At 56.1% G+C, this 16,240-nt stretch overlaps 1 protein-coding gene across 2 annotated transcripts in view; it reads right to left on the bottom strand.

Moving 5' to 3' along the window:
• Nucleotides 1–3,299: 3,299 nt before the first annotated feature.
• The window catches only part of Abcc8 (ATP binding cassette subfamily C member 8), a 73,305-nt gene continuing 60,364 nt past the window's right edge, over nucleotides 3,300–16,240 (bottom strand). For both annotated transcript variants that reach the window (XM_028880195.1, XM_028880194.2), the window contains exons 25-39: nucleotides 15,576–15,817; nucleotides 15,311–15,477; nucleotides 14,255–14,324; nucleotides 13,656–13,813; nucleotides 11,786–11,878; nucleotides 8,668–8,770; nucleotides 7,852–7,965; nucleotides 7,456–7,576; nucleotides 7,226–7,356; nucleotides 5,951–6,029; nucleotides 5,646–5,754; nucleotides 5,273–5,376; nucleotides 4,496–4,629; nucleotides 4,161–4,223; nucleotides 3,300–3,529 (exon numbers count right to left, since the gene is read on the bottom strand). In XM_028880195.1, the coding sequence (XP_028736028.1) occupies nucleotides 3,392–3,529; nucleotides 4,161–4,223; nucleotides 4,496–4,629; nucleotides 5,273–5,376; nucleotides 5,646–5,754; nucleotides 5,951–6,029; nucleotides 7,226–7,356; nucleotides 7,456–7,576; nucleotides 7,852–7,965; nucleotides 8,668–8,770; nucleotides 11,786–11,878; nucleotides 13,656–13,813; nucleotides 14,255–14,324; nucleotides 15,311–15,477; nucleotides 15,576–15,817 (1,826 nt within the window). In that variant the 3' untranslated portion in view covers nucleotides 3,300–3,391. The remainder of the gene's footprint in view (nucleotides 3,530–4,160; nucleotides 4,224–4,495; nucleotides 4,630–5,272; nucleotides 5,377–5,645; nucleotides 5,755–5,950; nucleotides 6,030–7,225; nucleotides 7,357–7,455; nucleotides 7,577–7,851; nucleotides 7,966–8,667; nucleotides 8,771–11,785; nucleotides 11,879–13,655; nucleotides 13,814–14,254; nucleotides 14,325–15,310; nucleotides 15,478–15,575; nucleotides 15,818–16,240) is intronic.

The raw sequence follows: 16,240 nt of genomic DNA, 5'->3' as shown, positions 1-16,240 counted from the left end.
GGCGGGGGGCTCCCGGGAGCAAGGGCAGCCTCCGCCGCCAGGGGGCGCCCGATCGGCTCCCGAGCGGACGACTGGGGCGGGCCTGGCCATAAGCCCCGCCCACAGAGGGCTCTCGTCCCACCCTCGCCTGCTGTCACCCTCAGCCCGGCTACAGGGCTTTCTTCAAATGGATGGCTCGAAAGAAGTTCCTTTTGTGAAATTCTCTCTGTCCGGCTCCGCAGCCGCTGGATCCCTGACGGTCCGTAGTTGGGTCATGCCTGCCTCTCACGCAGCACTCGATTCCCAGGGAAACCAGGCAGTGAGAGGTTTCACCATACATCCTGGGGCTGGTGAGATAAAACATTAGCCTCAGGACTGCTCAACCGGCGATTCTTCCATTTGAGGGTTATTCTTGACCCTACATTTATTTATTTATTTATTTATTTATTTATTTATTTATTTATTTATTTATTTATTTATTTATTTATTTATTTATTTATCTATCTATCTATCTATCTATCTATTTGTCTGTTTACCTATTTGAGACAGGATTTCTTGTAGCCCAGGGTGGCTTCAAGGTGCTATGTAGCAGAGGATGACCTTGAACTTCTGATCCTCCTGCCTCCACGTCCAGAGTGCTGGGATTGCGGTGCAGAACAAGGCCCTGTCTGCCACCCCTGAATTTTAAGAGGATCAGTTCTGCCAGCATTCACTTTGCACTCTGTATAGCTTCACCCTGATTTCTTCCCTTTTAGTCCTGGGGTGTGTGTGGGGGGATCTGGGCCTGAGCAGCCATTTTAGGGCTAGCTTGGGCACAGAGTGGGTGGCCCAGGTTATTGTCAAGAACAGTGTTGATGTTTCCATCTCAGATGCTACCCTAGAGTGGCCCTGAAGGTTGCTGGGTCACCTGCAATGTGATGGCCTGCTCTGGGGCTCAGATCCTCGGAGACAAACCCCTACCCCCTGTGTAGCTTGAGTGAGGGCTTGAGGCAGGGGCTAGAGTGACCGTGGTACCGGGAATCCGGGCCACCATGGAACATTCTCACACTGAGTAGAGGACTTTCAGAGAGAGTTGTCTTCCTTCCCTCCACATCACCTATAGGTTGAATGGACCCTGCTACAAAGAGTGAGTGAGGTCATTGCCATAGTCACGGGCGTTATGCCTAAGGCAGGGAACGTAAAACAAGTTGAGCAGAGAACAGAACTTCAAGAACACAGCTACACAAGAAATCTCTGAGGCCACTTCAACTTTTAGCCATCAAAGGACCGTGGGAGGGCTCCAGGAATTTTGGACATCTTTGCAGAAGTCCCTGGGGGTGAAGGAGGAATGGCTGGTAGGTTTGCTTGGCCCACGGGTAATACCAGGATAGAGCAGGGCAGAGGCAGGCTTTGATTGACATGTGCGAGAGTCTGTTCTGATAACAGTGACCGGAGATGGTCCACACGGTGCAGATGCAAGTCTGAGTTGGATCGTGATGGAGGGATTTGGACCAGGATGGCCTTGGGCATGCTCTTCTTCTGCTGCTTCCTTAGAGTGTGGGGTCCTTCCCTGGCAGGGCAGAGTCCCTTAACCCTCCCTGTGTCTCTTCCTGGAAGTTCAGAGTGGAAGGAACTGCTGGGCCCACAGAGGCATCTTAGGGCTGGAAAGGCAGCCCCTGACCGTCAGTATGGCCTCAGCTAGTCGCTGCCCCAGGACAGAGGAGGCTGGGTGTCTTCTCCAAAGGGCTCAGCATCCTACTCTGATTCCCCATTGCTCACAGCCATCTCCCCAAACACTGTCCTTGTCAAGTCCTTTCCCCCAGAGGCCTATCCCACACGCACGGTCCTGACATTAAGGGTCTTCGGTGCCTCCCTACTGCCCGTGTCCCCTCCACACCCCCACATGAACCACTAGGCACACCCACTTCCCGTCATTCCTTCACTCTGGCTGCATGATCCCTGCCTTTCTCTCCATCCCTCTGTCTTTCTGATTATCTAATTTCTTCCCTCCTACTCCCAACACGAATCCTGCCTTTGCCAGGCAGCCTGCCAGGCTGAGCACTCCCTTGGGTTCCTCTGGCTGCTGTGCTGGGCCCCCTCTGGTGACTGATGAACTTTCCCTTATCTTCTGGCGCTCTGGCCCTCCTGCAACCCCAGGGTCTCATACTGCAGACAGTACTGTAGACAGTACACAAATTATAGCCAAATGAGATGTAAATGAGCACCTGCCATTTCTTGGTGGAGAGGGTTATATTCCCGTCCCCTGATACAAACAGGGTTGGGACAAGCTGTTGTTTTGGTCTCCCAGTGTCTCTGGTCCCTGGCATCTTCGGCCCACCACCTGGCTGACTTGTACAGGGACTGCTTAGGGGCCACCCTTCTCCCACTTCTGAGTGCTTGTGGGGTGGAGGAGGGAGGCGGAGGTAGTGGAATGAGATCCAGGCCTAACCAGTGGAGTATTCCAGACCTCTGCCAAATGCTGGGTGGGGGTGGGGGTATGACCAGGTGGGCCACTGAGATCCGGTTCTAGGATTTTATTGGAGTATTGGGAAAGAACACCTCAATTTTCCTCCTAGTTGCTCCAGGGCAGGATGTAAGCTAAAGCTACGACCAGCCATCTGTCACCAGAGAGAAAGGAAGTGGGATTCAGAAATGGAGGCACCATCCTGATGTCAGAAACCAGGAGTAGCATTCCTCGGGGTCACTTCTGGTCAGTCATACCACAGTGAATTCATGTTCTTGTTTAAGCCATGGTGAGTTCCTGTTAGTGGAGATGCTGAGTGCCAGACGCCACGATTATAACCCAGGTGAGCAGGAAAGAGTCCCAGCTGGATGGAGACCTGCTCCTTTGTCTGATGGGGCCGTCACTGAGTCATTACCACCCTTGCTGTGGACTGAATTCCATCCCTGAATTCATAGGAAGCAGTCCCCAGCTACATTTATTTGGGGCCAGGGCGCATGAGGAGGTAATTAAGGTGCAGGGAGGGTGTGAGTGGGAGCTAATCCAATATGACCAGTGACTTAGAGGAAAACACAGAGGGGTGGGGAGAGGCGGGAGGGGGACTGAGAGGTGGGGAGGGCACAGGGAAAAGCTAAGGAGGCCCCAGGAAACACCAAAGCAGCCAACACCTTGATTTTGACTCTCAGCCTCCAGGACAGGGAGAAATACATTTTTGCTGTGAAAAGCCACCCAGACTATGGCATTTTGTTACGGCAGCTGGGCTGACCGCCACAGGTCAGGAACACGGTTTTGCATCGTCACGTTTGCTTGGTTCCAAAGGCAGGCTGGTTCCCTGCACCCACGGGGCATCGCTGCCCCTTCCACAGAGCCAGGGCCTCCAGTAGCAAAGAATTAATTTATTTACAAGTGATTTACAGTTAGAAATCCTAGGCAAGCAAGAGATGTGTGGGGAGGCACTTTGGGGCCGGCAAGTCACTTGTCCGCACGGACAAAGGAGGCGAACACGCTGTCCTTCTGGCTGAGAAGCGTCTCCGGCTTGTCAAACTCCAGGATAGCACCCCTCTTCAGGACCATCACCAGGTCTGCGCTTAGGATGGTGTGCACACGGTGCTGGGTGGGCAGGAGGGGCTGCTTAGTGTGGTGGCAGGAAGGCCGAGGAGCCCTGTGCTCGCCGAGCCTGGAGGAGATTCGCGCCTCTGCCCTCTCCACTTCTCTTTTCTTGGAGCCCTGACAGACTGGAGGCTAACTTTGCTTGCCCTTCCCGAGTGCCAGGATTACAGGGCCACCACCACACCCCACTTCTGCAGTGCTGGGGACTGGCTCCGCATCTGCAGGAAAGCATTCTTCACAGTCCGGCTGTGTCCTGTCTGAGGTGCCGGTTCCAACCTGGGGTGGCTGGGGTCCAAGGCCTCTACCATCTAACAAGCCTTAGCTCTGCCCCCGCCTCCAGACTTCAAGATTTATGGACTCTCTCCCCAGGCTCCCACTTTCAATGAGAAGCAGCCCCCAGCCTAGCCCACAGGGTTTTAGGGAAGGATGTATCTTGGAATCCAGAGAAATAGGGGCAAGTCATGAGGCAAGTAAGGTGTAACTCTCTAGACACCTCAAAATTCTGCTCTGCCCTCCTGGCACCCTCTAGACTCCCTGCCGTGAGCACCCTCGGACCTTTTCCTGCCTACAGGAATCAGTCCGCTGGTCCCAGAGGCGAGCTTTCCTCCACACACTATCAATGGCCCCTTACCGCGATGGTGACCACCGTGCGGTCTGCGAAGGCCGTCATCACCACCTTCTGGAGGATGTTTTCCTGTCCGGGGGAGGGAGGTAGCTGGTGGTGGCTCATCTGCTCCGTGGATGGGGCTGGGGATGGTTCTGGGAACACGGGTCCAGCTCCCATCCACCCCAGCTCCTAGCTCTACGCCCAGCTTCTCTCTGGCCGTAGTCCCAGAGGACTGACTGGGCTCTCAACACTCAAGGGCAGGACTTGCCTTTGCCACACAACCCTTGATGTGACTGCCAACCTGAGGCTTAAGACCACTCTATGCCAGCTGCTCCCTGACCTGCCGTCCCAGGACCCACCGTAGCCATGTCGATGGAGGCAGTTGCTTCGTCCATGATGAAGATGCTCGTCTTCCTCACAAAGGCCCGGGCCAGGCAGAACAGCTGCCTCTGGCCCTGGCTAAAATTCTCCCCGCCTTCTGTGATGATGGCATCTGGAAGCAGACACAGGAGGGGCAGGCCGAGTTACTTCCGGCTGTGAGTAGAGTATGTCCGTGCCTTGTGAGTTGTAAGTGGGTAGACGCACATGACCCACGTGTGGTTGTGTCAGTGTGTGTGCAGGAAGGATGGATCTGATACAACAGGGCTCCCATTTGCATGGATACAACATGCGGTGGCCATCCTGGGGCTGTGCACTTCTGGGGCCCTGGGCAATCCTGGTGAAGCCAGGGTCAGAGGATGAACCAGTGATGTCAAAGCTTGTCTAGCACCCCCATGCCTACCCCATGGCTGACTGACCCTGGACTGGAGCAGCATCTTCCCCATAGGCTGTACGATGACTGTCTTGTAACTGTGTCCACTGTGACTCCCCCGGGACAGGCCTGAAGATACACTGTGGTGTGGGGGACTTGCAATCTATCTCCCAGGGACCCTGAATGTCCCTCTGTGCCAGACTCTGAGCTAGGTGAGTTGTGCAACCAGAGGCAAACTGTCTGACCTCTGAACCCTGCATGGTGAAAGGCGAGACTACATGGTCACTGAGTTCTAGCTAGATTTGGGGCTCCACACTCGGGGCTCGTCTTCGCTACGGGTGGGAAGTCTGCCCCGCCAAACCCATCTGGTGTGAGGATCAGTCACCCAGGCCTCCCGGCAGCGCCTTCACCACCAGCTTCAGCTGGGCGATCTCCAGAGCCTCCCACAGGGTGCTGTCTGAGCATTTCTTCTCTGGGTCCAGGTTGAACCTGGGGGGAGGCAGAGCGAGCCCTCAGGGAGCAGGGTTCTGCCTCCACCCACAGGGCAGGGCCGGTGGAAGCGCAGTGACCGACAGCCTAGTGCTGGGAAGGGCGCACCGAGGAGGCGGCAGCCAGTGGAGCCCTCGGAAGAGCTGGCGCGGGGCCCACAAGCGCCCGCTCAAACCTAACGAAGAAGGCTGCGCAGGTGACCTTCCCCTGGAACCTCCCATCTGTGCCCAAAGCTGGCCTGGGGCTGGGCGGAGAGGGCAGGCTCTCACCTGATGGTGCCACTGAAGAGGACGGGGTCCTGTAGGATGATGGACAGGCGAGAGCGGAGTGTGTGCAGCGGCAGCTTGGCGATGTCGATGCCGTCGATGATGATGCGCCCTGTGTGGTGATGATGTCATAGGTCAAGTGCCACCAGGGTGGGAGTGGTGCTGGGACACGATCCCAGCGAGGATACAGACACGCAATGACGGTCACGGGGTTTCCTGTGACATTCCCAACCAGAGGCCAGGGCTGAGGTCTTGCCCGGTGGCTATGGGCACATATGTACATGCGTGGCAGCTAACACACAAATCACCTTCAAACATATCCACCATTCGGAAAAAGGCCAGGGAGAAGGAGGACTTCCCGCTGCCTGTGCGGCCGCAGATTCCAATCTGGAAGCAGAGAAGCAGATGCACCCTGTGGCCCTGGAGTGTGTACTGGCGCAGGTCACAGTGCTGTGACCATGGGGGAGGGTGCACAGGTGTGGGAGGTCACAGCGCTGTGGCCTTGGGGTGTGTACTGGAGTGGAGGTCACAGCGCTGTGGCCCTGGGGTGTGTACTGGTGTGGAGGTCACAGCGCTGTGGCCCTGGGGTGTGTACTGGTGTGGAGGTCACAGCACTAAGGCCCTGGGGTGTGTACTGGTGTGGAGGTCACAGCGCTGTGGCCCTGGGGTGTGTACTGGTGTGGAGGTCACAGCGCTGTGGCCTGGGGTGTGGCGGTGTGGAGGTCACGCGCTGTGGGGGGTGTGTGCTGGTGTGGAGGTCACAGCGCGGGCCTGGGGTGTGTGCTGGTGTGGAGGTCACAGCGCTGTGGCCCTGGGGGTGTGCTGGGTGGAGGTCCAGGGGGGGGGTGTGCTGGGTGGAGGTCACAGCGCTGTGGCCCTGGGGTGTGCTGGTGTGGGGGCGGTGGGTGTGTACTGGTGTGGAGGTCACAGCGCTGTGGCCCTGGGGTGTGTGCTGGAGTGGAGGTCACAGCGCTGTGGCCCTGGGGTGTGTGCTGGATGTGGAGGTCACAGCGCTGTGGCCCTGGGGTGTGTGCTGGTGTGGGAGGTCACAGCGCTGTGGCCCTGGGGTGTGTGTGGTGTGGGAGGTCACAGCCCTGTGGCCCTGGGGTGTGTGCTGGTGTGGAGGTCACAGCGCTGTGGCCCTGGGGTGTGTACTGGAGTGGAGGTCACAGCGCTGTGGCCCTGGGGTGTGTGCTGGTGTGGAGGTCACAGCGCTGTGGCCCTGGGGTGTGCACAGGTACCAAAGGCCCGTGGGGAAGAGACAGGCAGGGACAGAGACACAGCCCAAGGCAATGACCGTAAAACAAAAGGACACCAAGAGGGCCGGAGAGACAAAGACAGAGGAGAGGGGGGGGCCAGAGGTGGGCTGTGAGGAGGGGTGTGAGCACAGGATTCAGAGTGCTGGACAGTGCCGCACAGCCTCTCTCTCTGCTGGAGACCTCTGCCCTGGAGCTCCAGGGAATGAATGCAGCAGAGAGCGCCACGGTCCCCTGCAGGGAAGCGGCCTGACAAAGCCCCTTCTGGGTGGGTGGGGCCTGAGGGTGGGAACTGTTGCCGGCCCGTGGGCTCCCACCCCAGCTGACCTTCTGTCCTGGGGAGATGAGGGCATTCACGTGCTTCAGCACAGGTTTCAGGGAGCTGTCATAGCGCACGCTCAGGTTCTGGATTTGGATCTTCCCTTGGTCTGGCCAGTTCTTGGGGATCAACGACGGTGCTGAGGGACAGGCTGGGGGTCAGCCACCAGGCGCAGGCCACTTCTAACGCCCAGAAAGGCCACCTCCCCACTCCGGGGATAGTCTCTGCGGGCTCTCACCCAGGAGCCCCTCATAGTTCTCTGCCTCGGTTTTCAGGAGTGCGTGGATCCGCTTCACGGCCCCCAGCTGGATCTCCATGTCCGCCAGGTTCCTCACCATCCAGTTGAGGTAGTTGGAGACCTACGGGGGGCCAGCTGGTCACAGCGGCTCAGTGGTCGCCATCTTCCCCTTGGCCTCCCAGATGACTCTCCTTACTCTGAGGAGGATGAGGAGCCCCTGGAAGCCTGGTGCTGCCCACCAACTGCCTGAGCACAGTGGCATCCTGGAGCCATGAGAGGTTACGAAGCCAACGGCTCCCCACCCACCAACCCTCCAAGCAAGCCTAGAGCCGGTGTCCGCCATCTCTCCCAATCCAGTGAGACGGGCCCTGGGTGGCCCAGGCCACTGCCACTCACCATCAAGGCATAGGTGAGGCCCAGGCCCACCAGGCCGGCAGAGAGCTCCCTGTGCAGCGAGTTGGAGATGGAGGTGGCAGCCGCGATGAGCACCACGCATGCTCCAATGTACTCCTGAGGAAGGACAGCAGCTGGCCTGGGCTGTTGTGGGTCAAAGCCACGGGTGCCTCATTCTGCCTCCCCCTTGGGGCAGATAAGCAGTCAGCCAGCCCGAGATACACAGATCTCAGATACAGATGCAGACACACGAGGAGCTGGTGGAAACTGAGGCCCTGGAGCCGATGTTCGCTCCAAGGCTACGCTATGCACCTTACTTCCTGAGGAAGCGTGTCTCGCCACCGGCCCTAATGAGCCTTCACCTGTGCCGTCACATGGCCCCCTGAAGGCACACACTTGCCAGCCACCCCCCTTCTGACAGGATCTTACAGCACACAGGTGGGCCTCAGACTTTGTGGCCTTCAGCCGCTATCCCCAGAGTGCTGGGAGTACAAACATGGTGTGGGATTGAACCCAGGGCTTTGTGCATACTTAGGCAAGCACGCTCCTAAGCGAGCTCCATCTCCTGTCCCAACCTCCACTGTTCTTAATGTCTACATCTTGCACGCTTCCACTGCCCCTGTTCCCGGAACTCCTCTGGGATACTCGGGGTGAAGATACAGGTTAGCCGGGGAGGACCACCAGGGCTGGAGAACAGGAAGGCTCTGGGTCCCCACTATCAGCTACCCCTCTTCTACTCTTCATCTGTGTCTGCCCCTTGTTCCAGCTCCACATCCCTAACAGAACCCCAGTCCCAGTCCCAGGTGGGACGGCACTTGCCATGCGGACTTCCAGCCACCTGTTGGCTGCCGTGAGGAAGAGGGAGGCGATGTTGTTGGAGTCAGTATATTCTAGAAGCTTCTGCTGGAACCGGGCCTCATACCTGGAGGGTGAACAAGATGTGACGGAACCAGGTGGGGACTCTCCTCGCTTACAGAGGGATCTCCGCAGTCCCGAACAGGCCAGCTCTTAGGTGGACCTCACATGCGGTCCCTGCCTCTGTCCACCTCTCTCCTGCTTCTGGCCCACCGGAGCGCGTCAGATCCCTAACAGGTGTCCTGTATTTCTCTCTACGGGTAGACAGCTTATTCTTTCAAAATCACAGAGAACATCAATGGCATCCAGGATTGAGAAGCACCTCCTCCTGGGCAGGGGCCAGTCATAGTCAGCTTTATCTCCTGCCGCCCCTACGCAGCAGGCCCCTCGGCCTGGTCAGGGTTCATGGCAACATCTCCCACCCCAAGCTTTGGCTCATGTTCCTTTTATCACCTGGAAGCTTTCTCTCTTGATCTTTACAAATCTGGTCCCTTCTCAACTCTCAGGCCTGACCTTAACTGCTCTCTCCTCAGAGACACCTTCCCTGGCTCCTCCCTTCCCCCAGTGGCCACCTCCTTCAGACCTAGAAGTACTTGTTTAATGATGAGCAAAGGGACCATGAAGAGCCATCTTGACAACCAAACTCAGAGAGTCAGAGGGGCCCCCATGCCTTGTTGGACATGCGTTTACTCCCGAAACTGTTTGTTCTACTGGAATTATCTCCGGGCAGAGGACATGCATCTGAGGATGATAAAGTGCACCTCTGAGGGGTGGGGGAGTGTGCATTGCACAGCCAAGTGTGGATATGTGTGGGTGGGTGACAGGTCTGAGGTGAGTGTGAATCTTGGCACGAGAAGGATTTGAGGAAGCGCATGTTGATGTTGTGTGCATGTGTGTGTGTGTGTGTGTGTGTGTGTGTGTGTGCATGTGTGTGTGCATGTTTTTTTTTTTTTTTTTTTTTTTTTTTTTTTTTTTTGTGTGCCGAGAGAAGGTGAGGAGGAGTGAATGGGGGTCTGAGGGCCTGTGTGCATGACAGGGAAATCGAGGCAGGTGCAGCTGTGCCTCAGGACTGGGAAAGAGCTCCACAGCAGTGTAAACGCAGACTGGCCTCCAAACCCCATGAGCATCAGAATAGAATCAAGATTTCTTCATCTCGGGGACATTGATGTTCAACATGGCCTGCAGGCCTCTGGGTCACAGCAAGCCCAGTGCAGGGCACTGTGGAAACGCTGCTGGCCCTGTCCCAGCCTGCACCACTCTGTACGGACCTGCCTCCTCTGAGGGAGGGAGCTGGACTGGGCTTCTCAGTCACTTCCTCCAGACTTGGCTTTTGCATGGTGGGCCCAAGAAGTGCTTATTTGATGACAAACAATGAAAAGCTGTCTTGACACCACCGCCCAGGGCAGAGCAGCCTGGGTTTTAAGTCCACACCTAAGTCACGTGGCTATTGTGAGGCTGCCTGTTAGTGCAGTGTTTAGCCCTTGGCTCTCCACCAGTGTGAAGTTATGCTAGTTAGCGTCCACCAGTGTGAAGTTATGCTAGTTAGCGTCCACCGGGGTAGGCTTGTGGGCTACAGCCAGCAAATTAGGCACATACATCAGTGATTAAAAGTCTTCAGTTCAAAATCAGGAATCAGTTCAGCACGATGAGCAGAGTGTGGACCGGGCAGCAGGTCCGTGGCTGGCCACAGGCTCAGTCCGTGCCCTGGCCTTGGTCTGAGGCTGTGACAGTGCTGGAATCTGTTCAGAAGTCTAGTCCACTTATTAAAGCCAGTCTGTGGTGCCAGAGCTCAGTCCAAGGGCTTCTGGACACCAATTTTAAAACTTAGAGCCGAGGCTAGACCCAAAGGTGAAGCAACTTGGCTGGGAGTCGAGTCTGGAGCCCTGTGGAGGACTTTGGGGCTTCTGTGCGCAGGCTTGTGAGGGGTGGGGGGTATCCAGGGAATGCAGCCTGGGCTAGGGCACAGCTCTGTTCTGCTCTCCTCAGACGACATCTGAGAGGTGAATTCCCACAGTCCCACTTGTCTCAGGAGCAAAAGCCCGGGGCACCCCACCTGGGGCGGATCTTGGACATACTGGGAGGGGAAGAGATGAAGGTCTTGGACCCTTAAGTCCTAGGGTTGCTCCTGGCACAGGGCTTAGTGTCACATGGTTATTGTCATGCAGCTGTGCTGTTCTAAAAATAGCCTGTTGTCACCCTCTGGGTTAGGCTCCGAGATGAGGGCCAAGCTGTGTGGCCAGGGGTCTCTGGTCTGGCTGGGAGAGGGGACAGAGGCTCCAGGAGACCCAACCACTGCTTGGTAGTGAGGAACAAGGGTCTTCTCTGTTCCCTGAGAGCCTCAGATGCTCCCACCACTCAGTGTGGCGAGGCGGTGCCAGGGACCCTGAACTTTCAGGCAATTCCCGTGGGTGGGCGAACTCTCGCCTGTCCCAAGTCACAGTCCGGTAACGGCTCCTCTAAGATCCTTCCCTAGCCCATTCCTTCAGTGCTCCCAAAGCCTGCGCCCCCATGTCTGGTAGAGCAGTGGTCACGTGGCCTGCGGGGACTGTAAATGCCTCTGGGGCTGCAGCCCACGGGACACATTTCCAGTGCCTGGCACCGGTCCGGCACCAGTGGGGCTCCGTGTGTCAGACGGTGAGTGGGCTCAAAGCCGGGCTTCGTGGGGGCATTTCCCGGAGAGGTCAGGTGACTGCTCGTGTCTCAGTTTCCCCATCCCGCTCAGCACTGAGGGTCACAGTGCCGCGTGGACAGACGTGGCACTCAGCGCGGTGTCTGGTGGCAGAACACAGGGCCTCGGGGCTGGCTCCAGGTGTGAGGGCCTTTGCAGTGTGGCCAGATTCGCCCCCAGCTGCTTAGTCAGGTCCTGCCTGCGTACAGAGGCCTTGTCTGCAAGGCTGGGATTCTACACTGGAGTCCACACGGCCTGTTCCTGCTAAGGGACATTGCCCAAGGCCTAAGGTGTGATTTAGACGGGTATGCTCTGGGCATTCCTAAGTAGGGTCCTTCGACTTGAGTCTCACGACCCGTGACCCCGAGGTCAACCCCACCCCACTCCTGCGTTGGGGGGCCTCTGGGCTTGTACCTGAAGGCACGGATGGTGGTGAGTCCTTCCACAGTTTCAGCGAAGTGGGAGAGTAGAGGGAGCTGCGTCGTGTCATCCAGCTGCTGCAGGTCCCTGTGACGGACGACAGTGGGTGGTGAGAGGGGCAGTGTGCACCCAGCCTCGGCAGGGGTGCAGCTACGGCCGCCAGGCTGGGCAGCCTCGTCTCTTTCAGCCTCAGTTTCTCACTTGCTGAGAGTGGGATGGCCCCATCATGCTACTGTGGACAACAAAGAGGTTCGTGCAGAGTGCTTCAACAGAGCCCTCGAAGCCCAGGTCCCATCACCCGGGCACTGACCTGGGGGCGAAGGTGCCGATTCCACTTCACAGGTGGACACCCTGAATATGGGGCAGCTGGCCAAAGGAATAGAGGCCAGATTTGACTGCCTCAATTCCTTGTTTCCCAAGAACCACAACAGGCCCCAGGGCATCCTGGGCAAGGATCTAAATAGTTAGTTCCTGGGTGGGGAGTGGAGGCTAGCGGTCTCCATGGCAACAAGGGGCCTCCTGCTCCCTATGGCCAGGCATCACGTGCCAGGTGGGCCAGCTGGGACCCAAGAAGCAGCTTCCCTAGACACTGTTTCAAGAGCCAGGCATCAGGAACGGGGCGAACATGTCTTCCTCGGCAGAGAGGTGAACTCTGTGGGGCAGCTTGTGCTATAGCGTGTGGAACACCTGAAATGCACAGTGCGGTATGATGTTTAGAGAGACACTGTCATTTTGCTAATGCCGATGCAGAATGTCCCCCCTGGGTGGTCAGGAGTTCTGGGCCATTCAGACACAAAGCCATTCTTATGGGCAAGTGATTAGGGTAAAAAATGCATTTAAACATAATGATTATTGTTGCCAAGCAGTATTTTGACTCTTGTTTCTTATCAACGATATGCACTTGGGAAAAGTACTTAACTTTTATGAACATTGCCTGAAGTAAAAAAAGTACACCTTGTATCACAAGTAAGTATACATGCTTACATGACCAAAGCAAAGGATTCACAGAGATGTTATAAATATTGTCTGATAATTATGTTATAGTTCAAAACAGAATGCACATAGACATATGCATGAATGTGTCTGCAAACACGTATACATACATATGCTTACACATTTTTTATGGCATTGGGAATGAAACCCAATGCCTGGAGCATGGCAGTCAGGTGCTCTTATCATCTCTCTCCTAATCTACCTCACTGCTCTACCTCACTGTTTTTAACACGCTAATTATGAATCAGGATATTGATTCAATGATGGTTGTAATCGGCAGTGTGAGTAATTGTGGCCTAGAGGGCCTTTTCAGTTTTCATTCTAATTTTTTGAATCAATGAGTTTAACAGAATCACTCTGAGGAAGAACTCTCTAGAGATATTCTAGAATACTCTGAGTAAGAAAGATGGGCGTGTGTATGTGTGTGGTGTGTCCTAACCTCACAAGGGCTGATGTGACCCATGAGAGTGCCTGCAAGAGCCCCAGCCCATCACAGGTCCCCCATCAGAGACCAGCCTGATTTCTAAGTCAGCATGGCCCCTGGGACCGCACGGTTCTCACGGGGAGCATTTGGGACAAATGAATGAAGAGCATAAATGTGCATTTACCCGGCCCCAGCAATTCCATTCCTGACCACATCTCCCAGGGAAACAATTGAGATACGAACTGCGGAGCGTATGCTGACAGATGGTATGCTAGGAGAGGTATTTCCTCCATTCCTATTGGCTATTTCTGTTTCCGACTCTGGGAAAACACGTCTCTATCACTTTTATGATGATGGTTCTGGCGAGGGTCCCAAACCGCCACCGTAAAGGACCTCCTGTCCCTGTCCCCACACCTCCCCCCGCCAGACTAGGAATGCTGCTGTCACCTGGATGCCACTCGGAAGTACTTCTGGATGAAGTAGCATACGACAGCCAGAGGTAAGAGGGCCACGAGGAACACGGGCGTGACGTAGGAGATGACAGCCAGGGCAGAGACACAGAGCAGGGTGGACCGGCTCAGACACTCCAGCGTGGATGGGATGTGCTGCGGAGGCGGGGGACAGCGGGGACATTTCTGTATTAAACGGTGTGCCGCCATGTCTGTCTCTGATTTGGTTGCGGGCTCATAGTGTATCTGTCCAGCTACCCTTGCAAGCTCTCTGAGAGCAGCACTCAAGACTCTGCGTTCTCACCATCCAGTGAGATAAGTCAACAAAGGAGATAGTCTGACCCGAGTGAATACTGAGAATATCCTGGAACCTTTCTGAATGAGCTAGGGGAATCCTGAATGGAAGCCAGAAAGACCTGGTTTCCCTTCAGACTTACGAAGCTCTCCAGGGAGGCCCCAGACCCCGGGGCAGTGTCCGTCAGATAGGGACACTGGGCTCCCCACACAGGGACACTGGGCTCTGATCATCTGTGCAGAGGCCAGCATCTGAGAGGAAAAGCCTCCCCGGGTCCCAGAGAAAGCATGCACAGTCAGTACCTGGTCAATGGTGTTACAGTCAGATGAAAATCTGTTGAGGATACTCCCCAGGGGTGTGGTCTCAAAGAACCTAAGAGACAAGCAGAACCATTATTTGTGGATTTAGTTTGTTCATGGGACGAGGGCAGCTATTTGACTGAAATGTCTCTAGAACCTTCTGTGGGTCTGGTTTCCTAGGAGCAGTTGCCTTTGTGGGTCTGCAAATATCTGGCTTCTGTCCTTGAGAATTCCTACAGCTTCTCAAAATGGTGTTGGCTTTTATTTCGCCTCCCTCACCTACAGGTGATCGCTGATACCCTCCTCGGCCTGACTCACTTGGCCACCGTTCCCTCGGGACACAGAGTCCTCTCCCAGGAGAAGAGGTCCCTGGGGACAGCCTGTCAGCTGGCTGGCGGTGAGAGGCTACGCTGGCTGTCAGCACTCTGGCTGTGACCTAGAGTTGGCCCAACCCAACCAGGGAGCTTCTAAACTTCCGACTGGGGGCGAACAGAGGATAAGCCCACAAGGCTGCCACGTCCACAGGCCCCAGACAGGCAGAGCCGGGAGTGCAAGTGTAGCCAGGCAGGGGCAGCTAGGAAGGAGGGTACCGGAGCTCCGGAAGCCATGAGACCAGGTAACCACTCCGCCCACGCGGTGCCGGCCAATCAGGTGTGATGTCATCTCAACACCTGCCGCGTTTAGGGTTCCGCTCCATCTCATTAGGGCAATTTGAACATCTAATCCTGCTCCCAGTGCTAGAAAATGCAGGCTGCGGGGGGCGGGGAGAGACTGAGGAGCCTGTGGGCTGAGATGGACAGATTACACCACCTAGGGAAGGGAATTAACCTTTACCCGAAACCTGCAGATGCTCATGTGGAAGGCTGATGTGACCATCGGGTGAGCCAATCACTTAAAATACTCACAGGGTCAGCTGATTAAATGTCAATTCTCCCTGCTTCGTTCATAAGGACACTTCTACACACACTGACCCCACAAGCCTGTGACAGAGGTCACCTGTGCTCATCTTGCAGATGGGGGATTTTGGATAGTGACCTGCCCTGGCGTAGTCTGGTGTACCTCATAGGGGCCAGGATGATGCGGTTGAGCAGGCTGCGGTGTAGTCTCTTGGCCACCTTCAGTCCCGTCCACTCCACAGTGACAGAGGTGACAAGGCACAGCACGATGCCCAGGCTGCACAGCACGGTGAAGACCATGGCATAGACAGATTGGTCCAGGGCACATTCCTAAGTGGGGGGAGAGTGAGAGGGTCCCGGGGCTGTATGTGGGCTCCGCCCTCCCTCCTCCTCCTCCCTGTCAGCCCTGCTGGCGGCTGCGGTCCTACCTGGCTGAGGGAACAGTTCCTGGCAGCAGGGCTCAGGACCAGGGCGCTGTCAGTCCACTTGGCCAGCCAATAATCGATGGCCACCAAGACCATGTGCTTGAAGAGCTGGGAGAAGACGAGCAGGGACAGGAGCAGAATGCCAGCCGAGGACAAATACTTGGTGCAGGCTCGCCACGGGATCTTCGCTCGCTGATGCAGCACCGATGATAAGTTGTCGTCTTCCTCGCTCTCGGCCGCCTCCTCTGTAGGTCGAGAGAACCCACCCTGTAGCTTCCCAGATCACAACCCTCTGCAGGTGAACCAGGGGACAGCTTATTCCCACTGAGAGGTGGGAAAGCACGTAGAGAAAGAAGGATGCTTAATCAAAGCACACCACCCCACCATGCCTAGAACCCTGGGCTTCAGTCTCTCTGTGTGTGACGGTTAATACCGTCAACCAGAATCGTCAGTAAGACCAGCCGCTTGGCAAACTGGGAGGACTATCTACAATGGGTTAACGGAGGTGGGAAGACCTGCCCACTGTGTGCGGTGCCATTCCATGAGCTGCAATCCTAAACTGAATAAAAAGGAGAGAACGAGCTGAACATTCTCGGCTTTCTGCTTCCTGACTGTGGACACGATGTGGCCGTCGGCCTCACTCCTGTCTCCACGCCTTTCTCGCCGTG

The sequence above is a fragment of the Peromyscus leucopus genome, chromosome 1 (genome assembly GCF_004664715.2).
Source record: "Peromyscus leucopus breed LL Stock chromosome 1, UCI_PerLeu_2.1, whole genome shotgun sequence".
In the NCBI taxonomy this organism is placed as follows: Eukaryota; Metazoa; Chordata; class Mammalia; order Rodentia; family Cricetidae; genus Peromyscus; species Peromyscus leucopus.
This window is presented reverse-complemented; position numbering and strand designations above follow the sequence as displayed.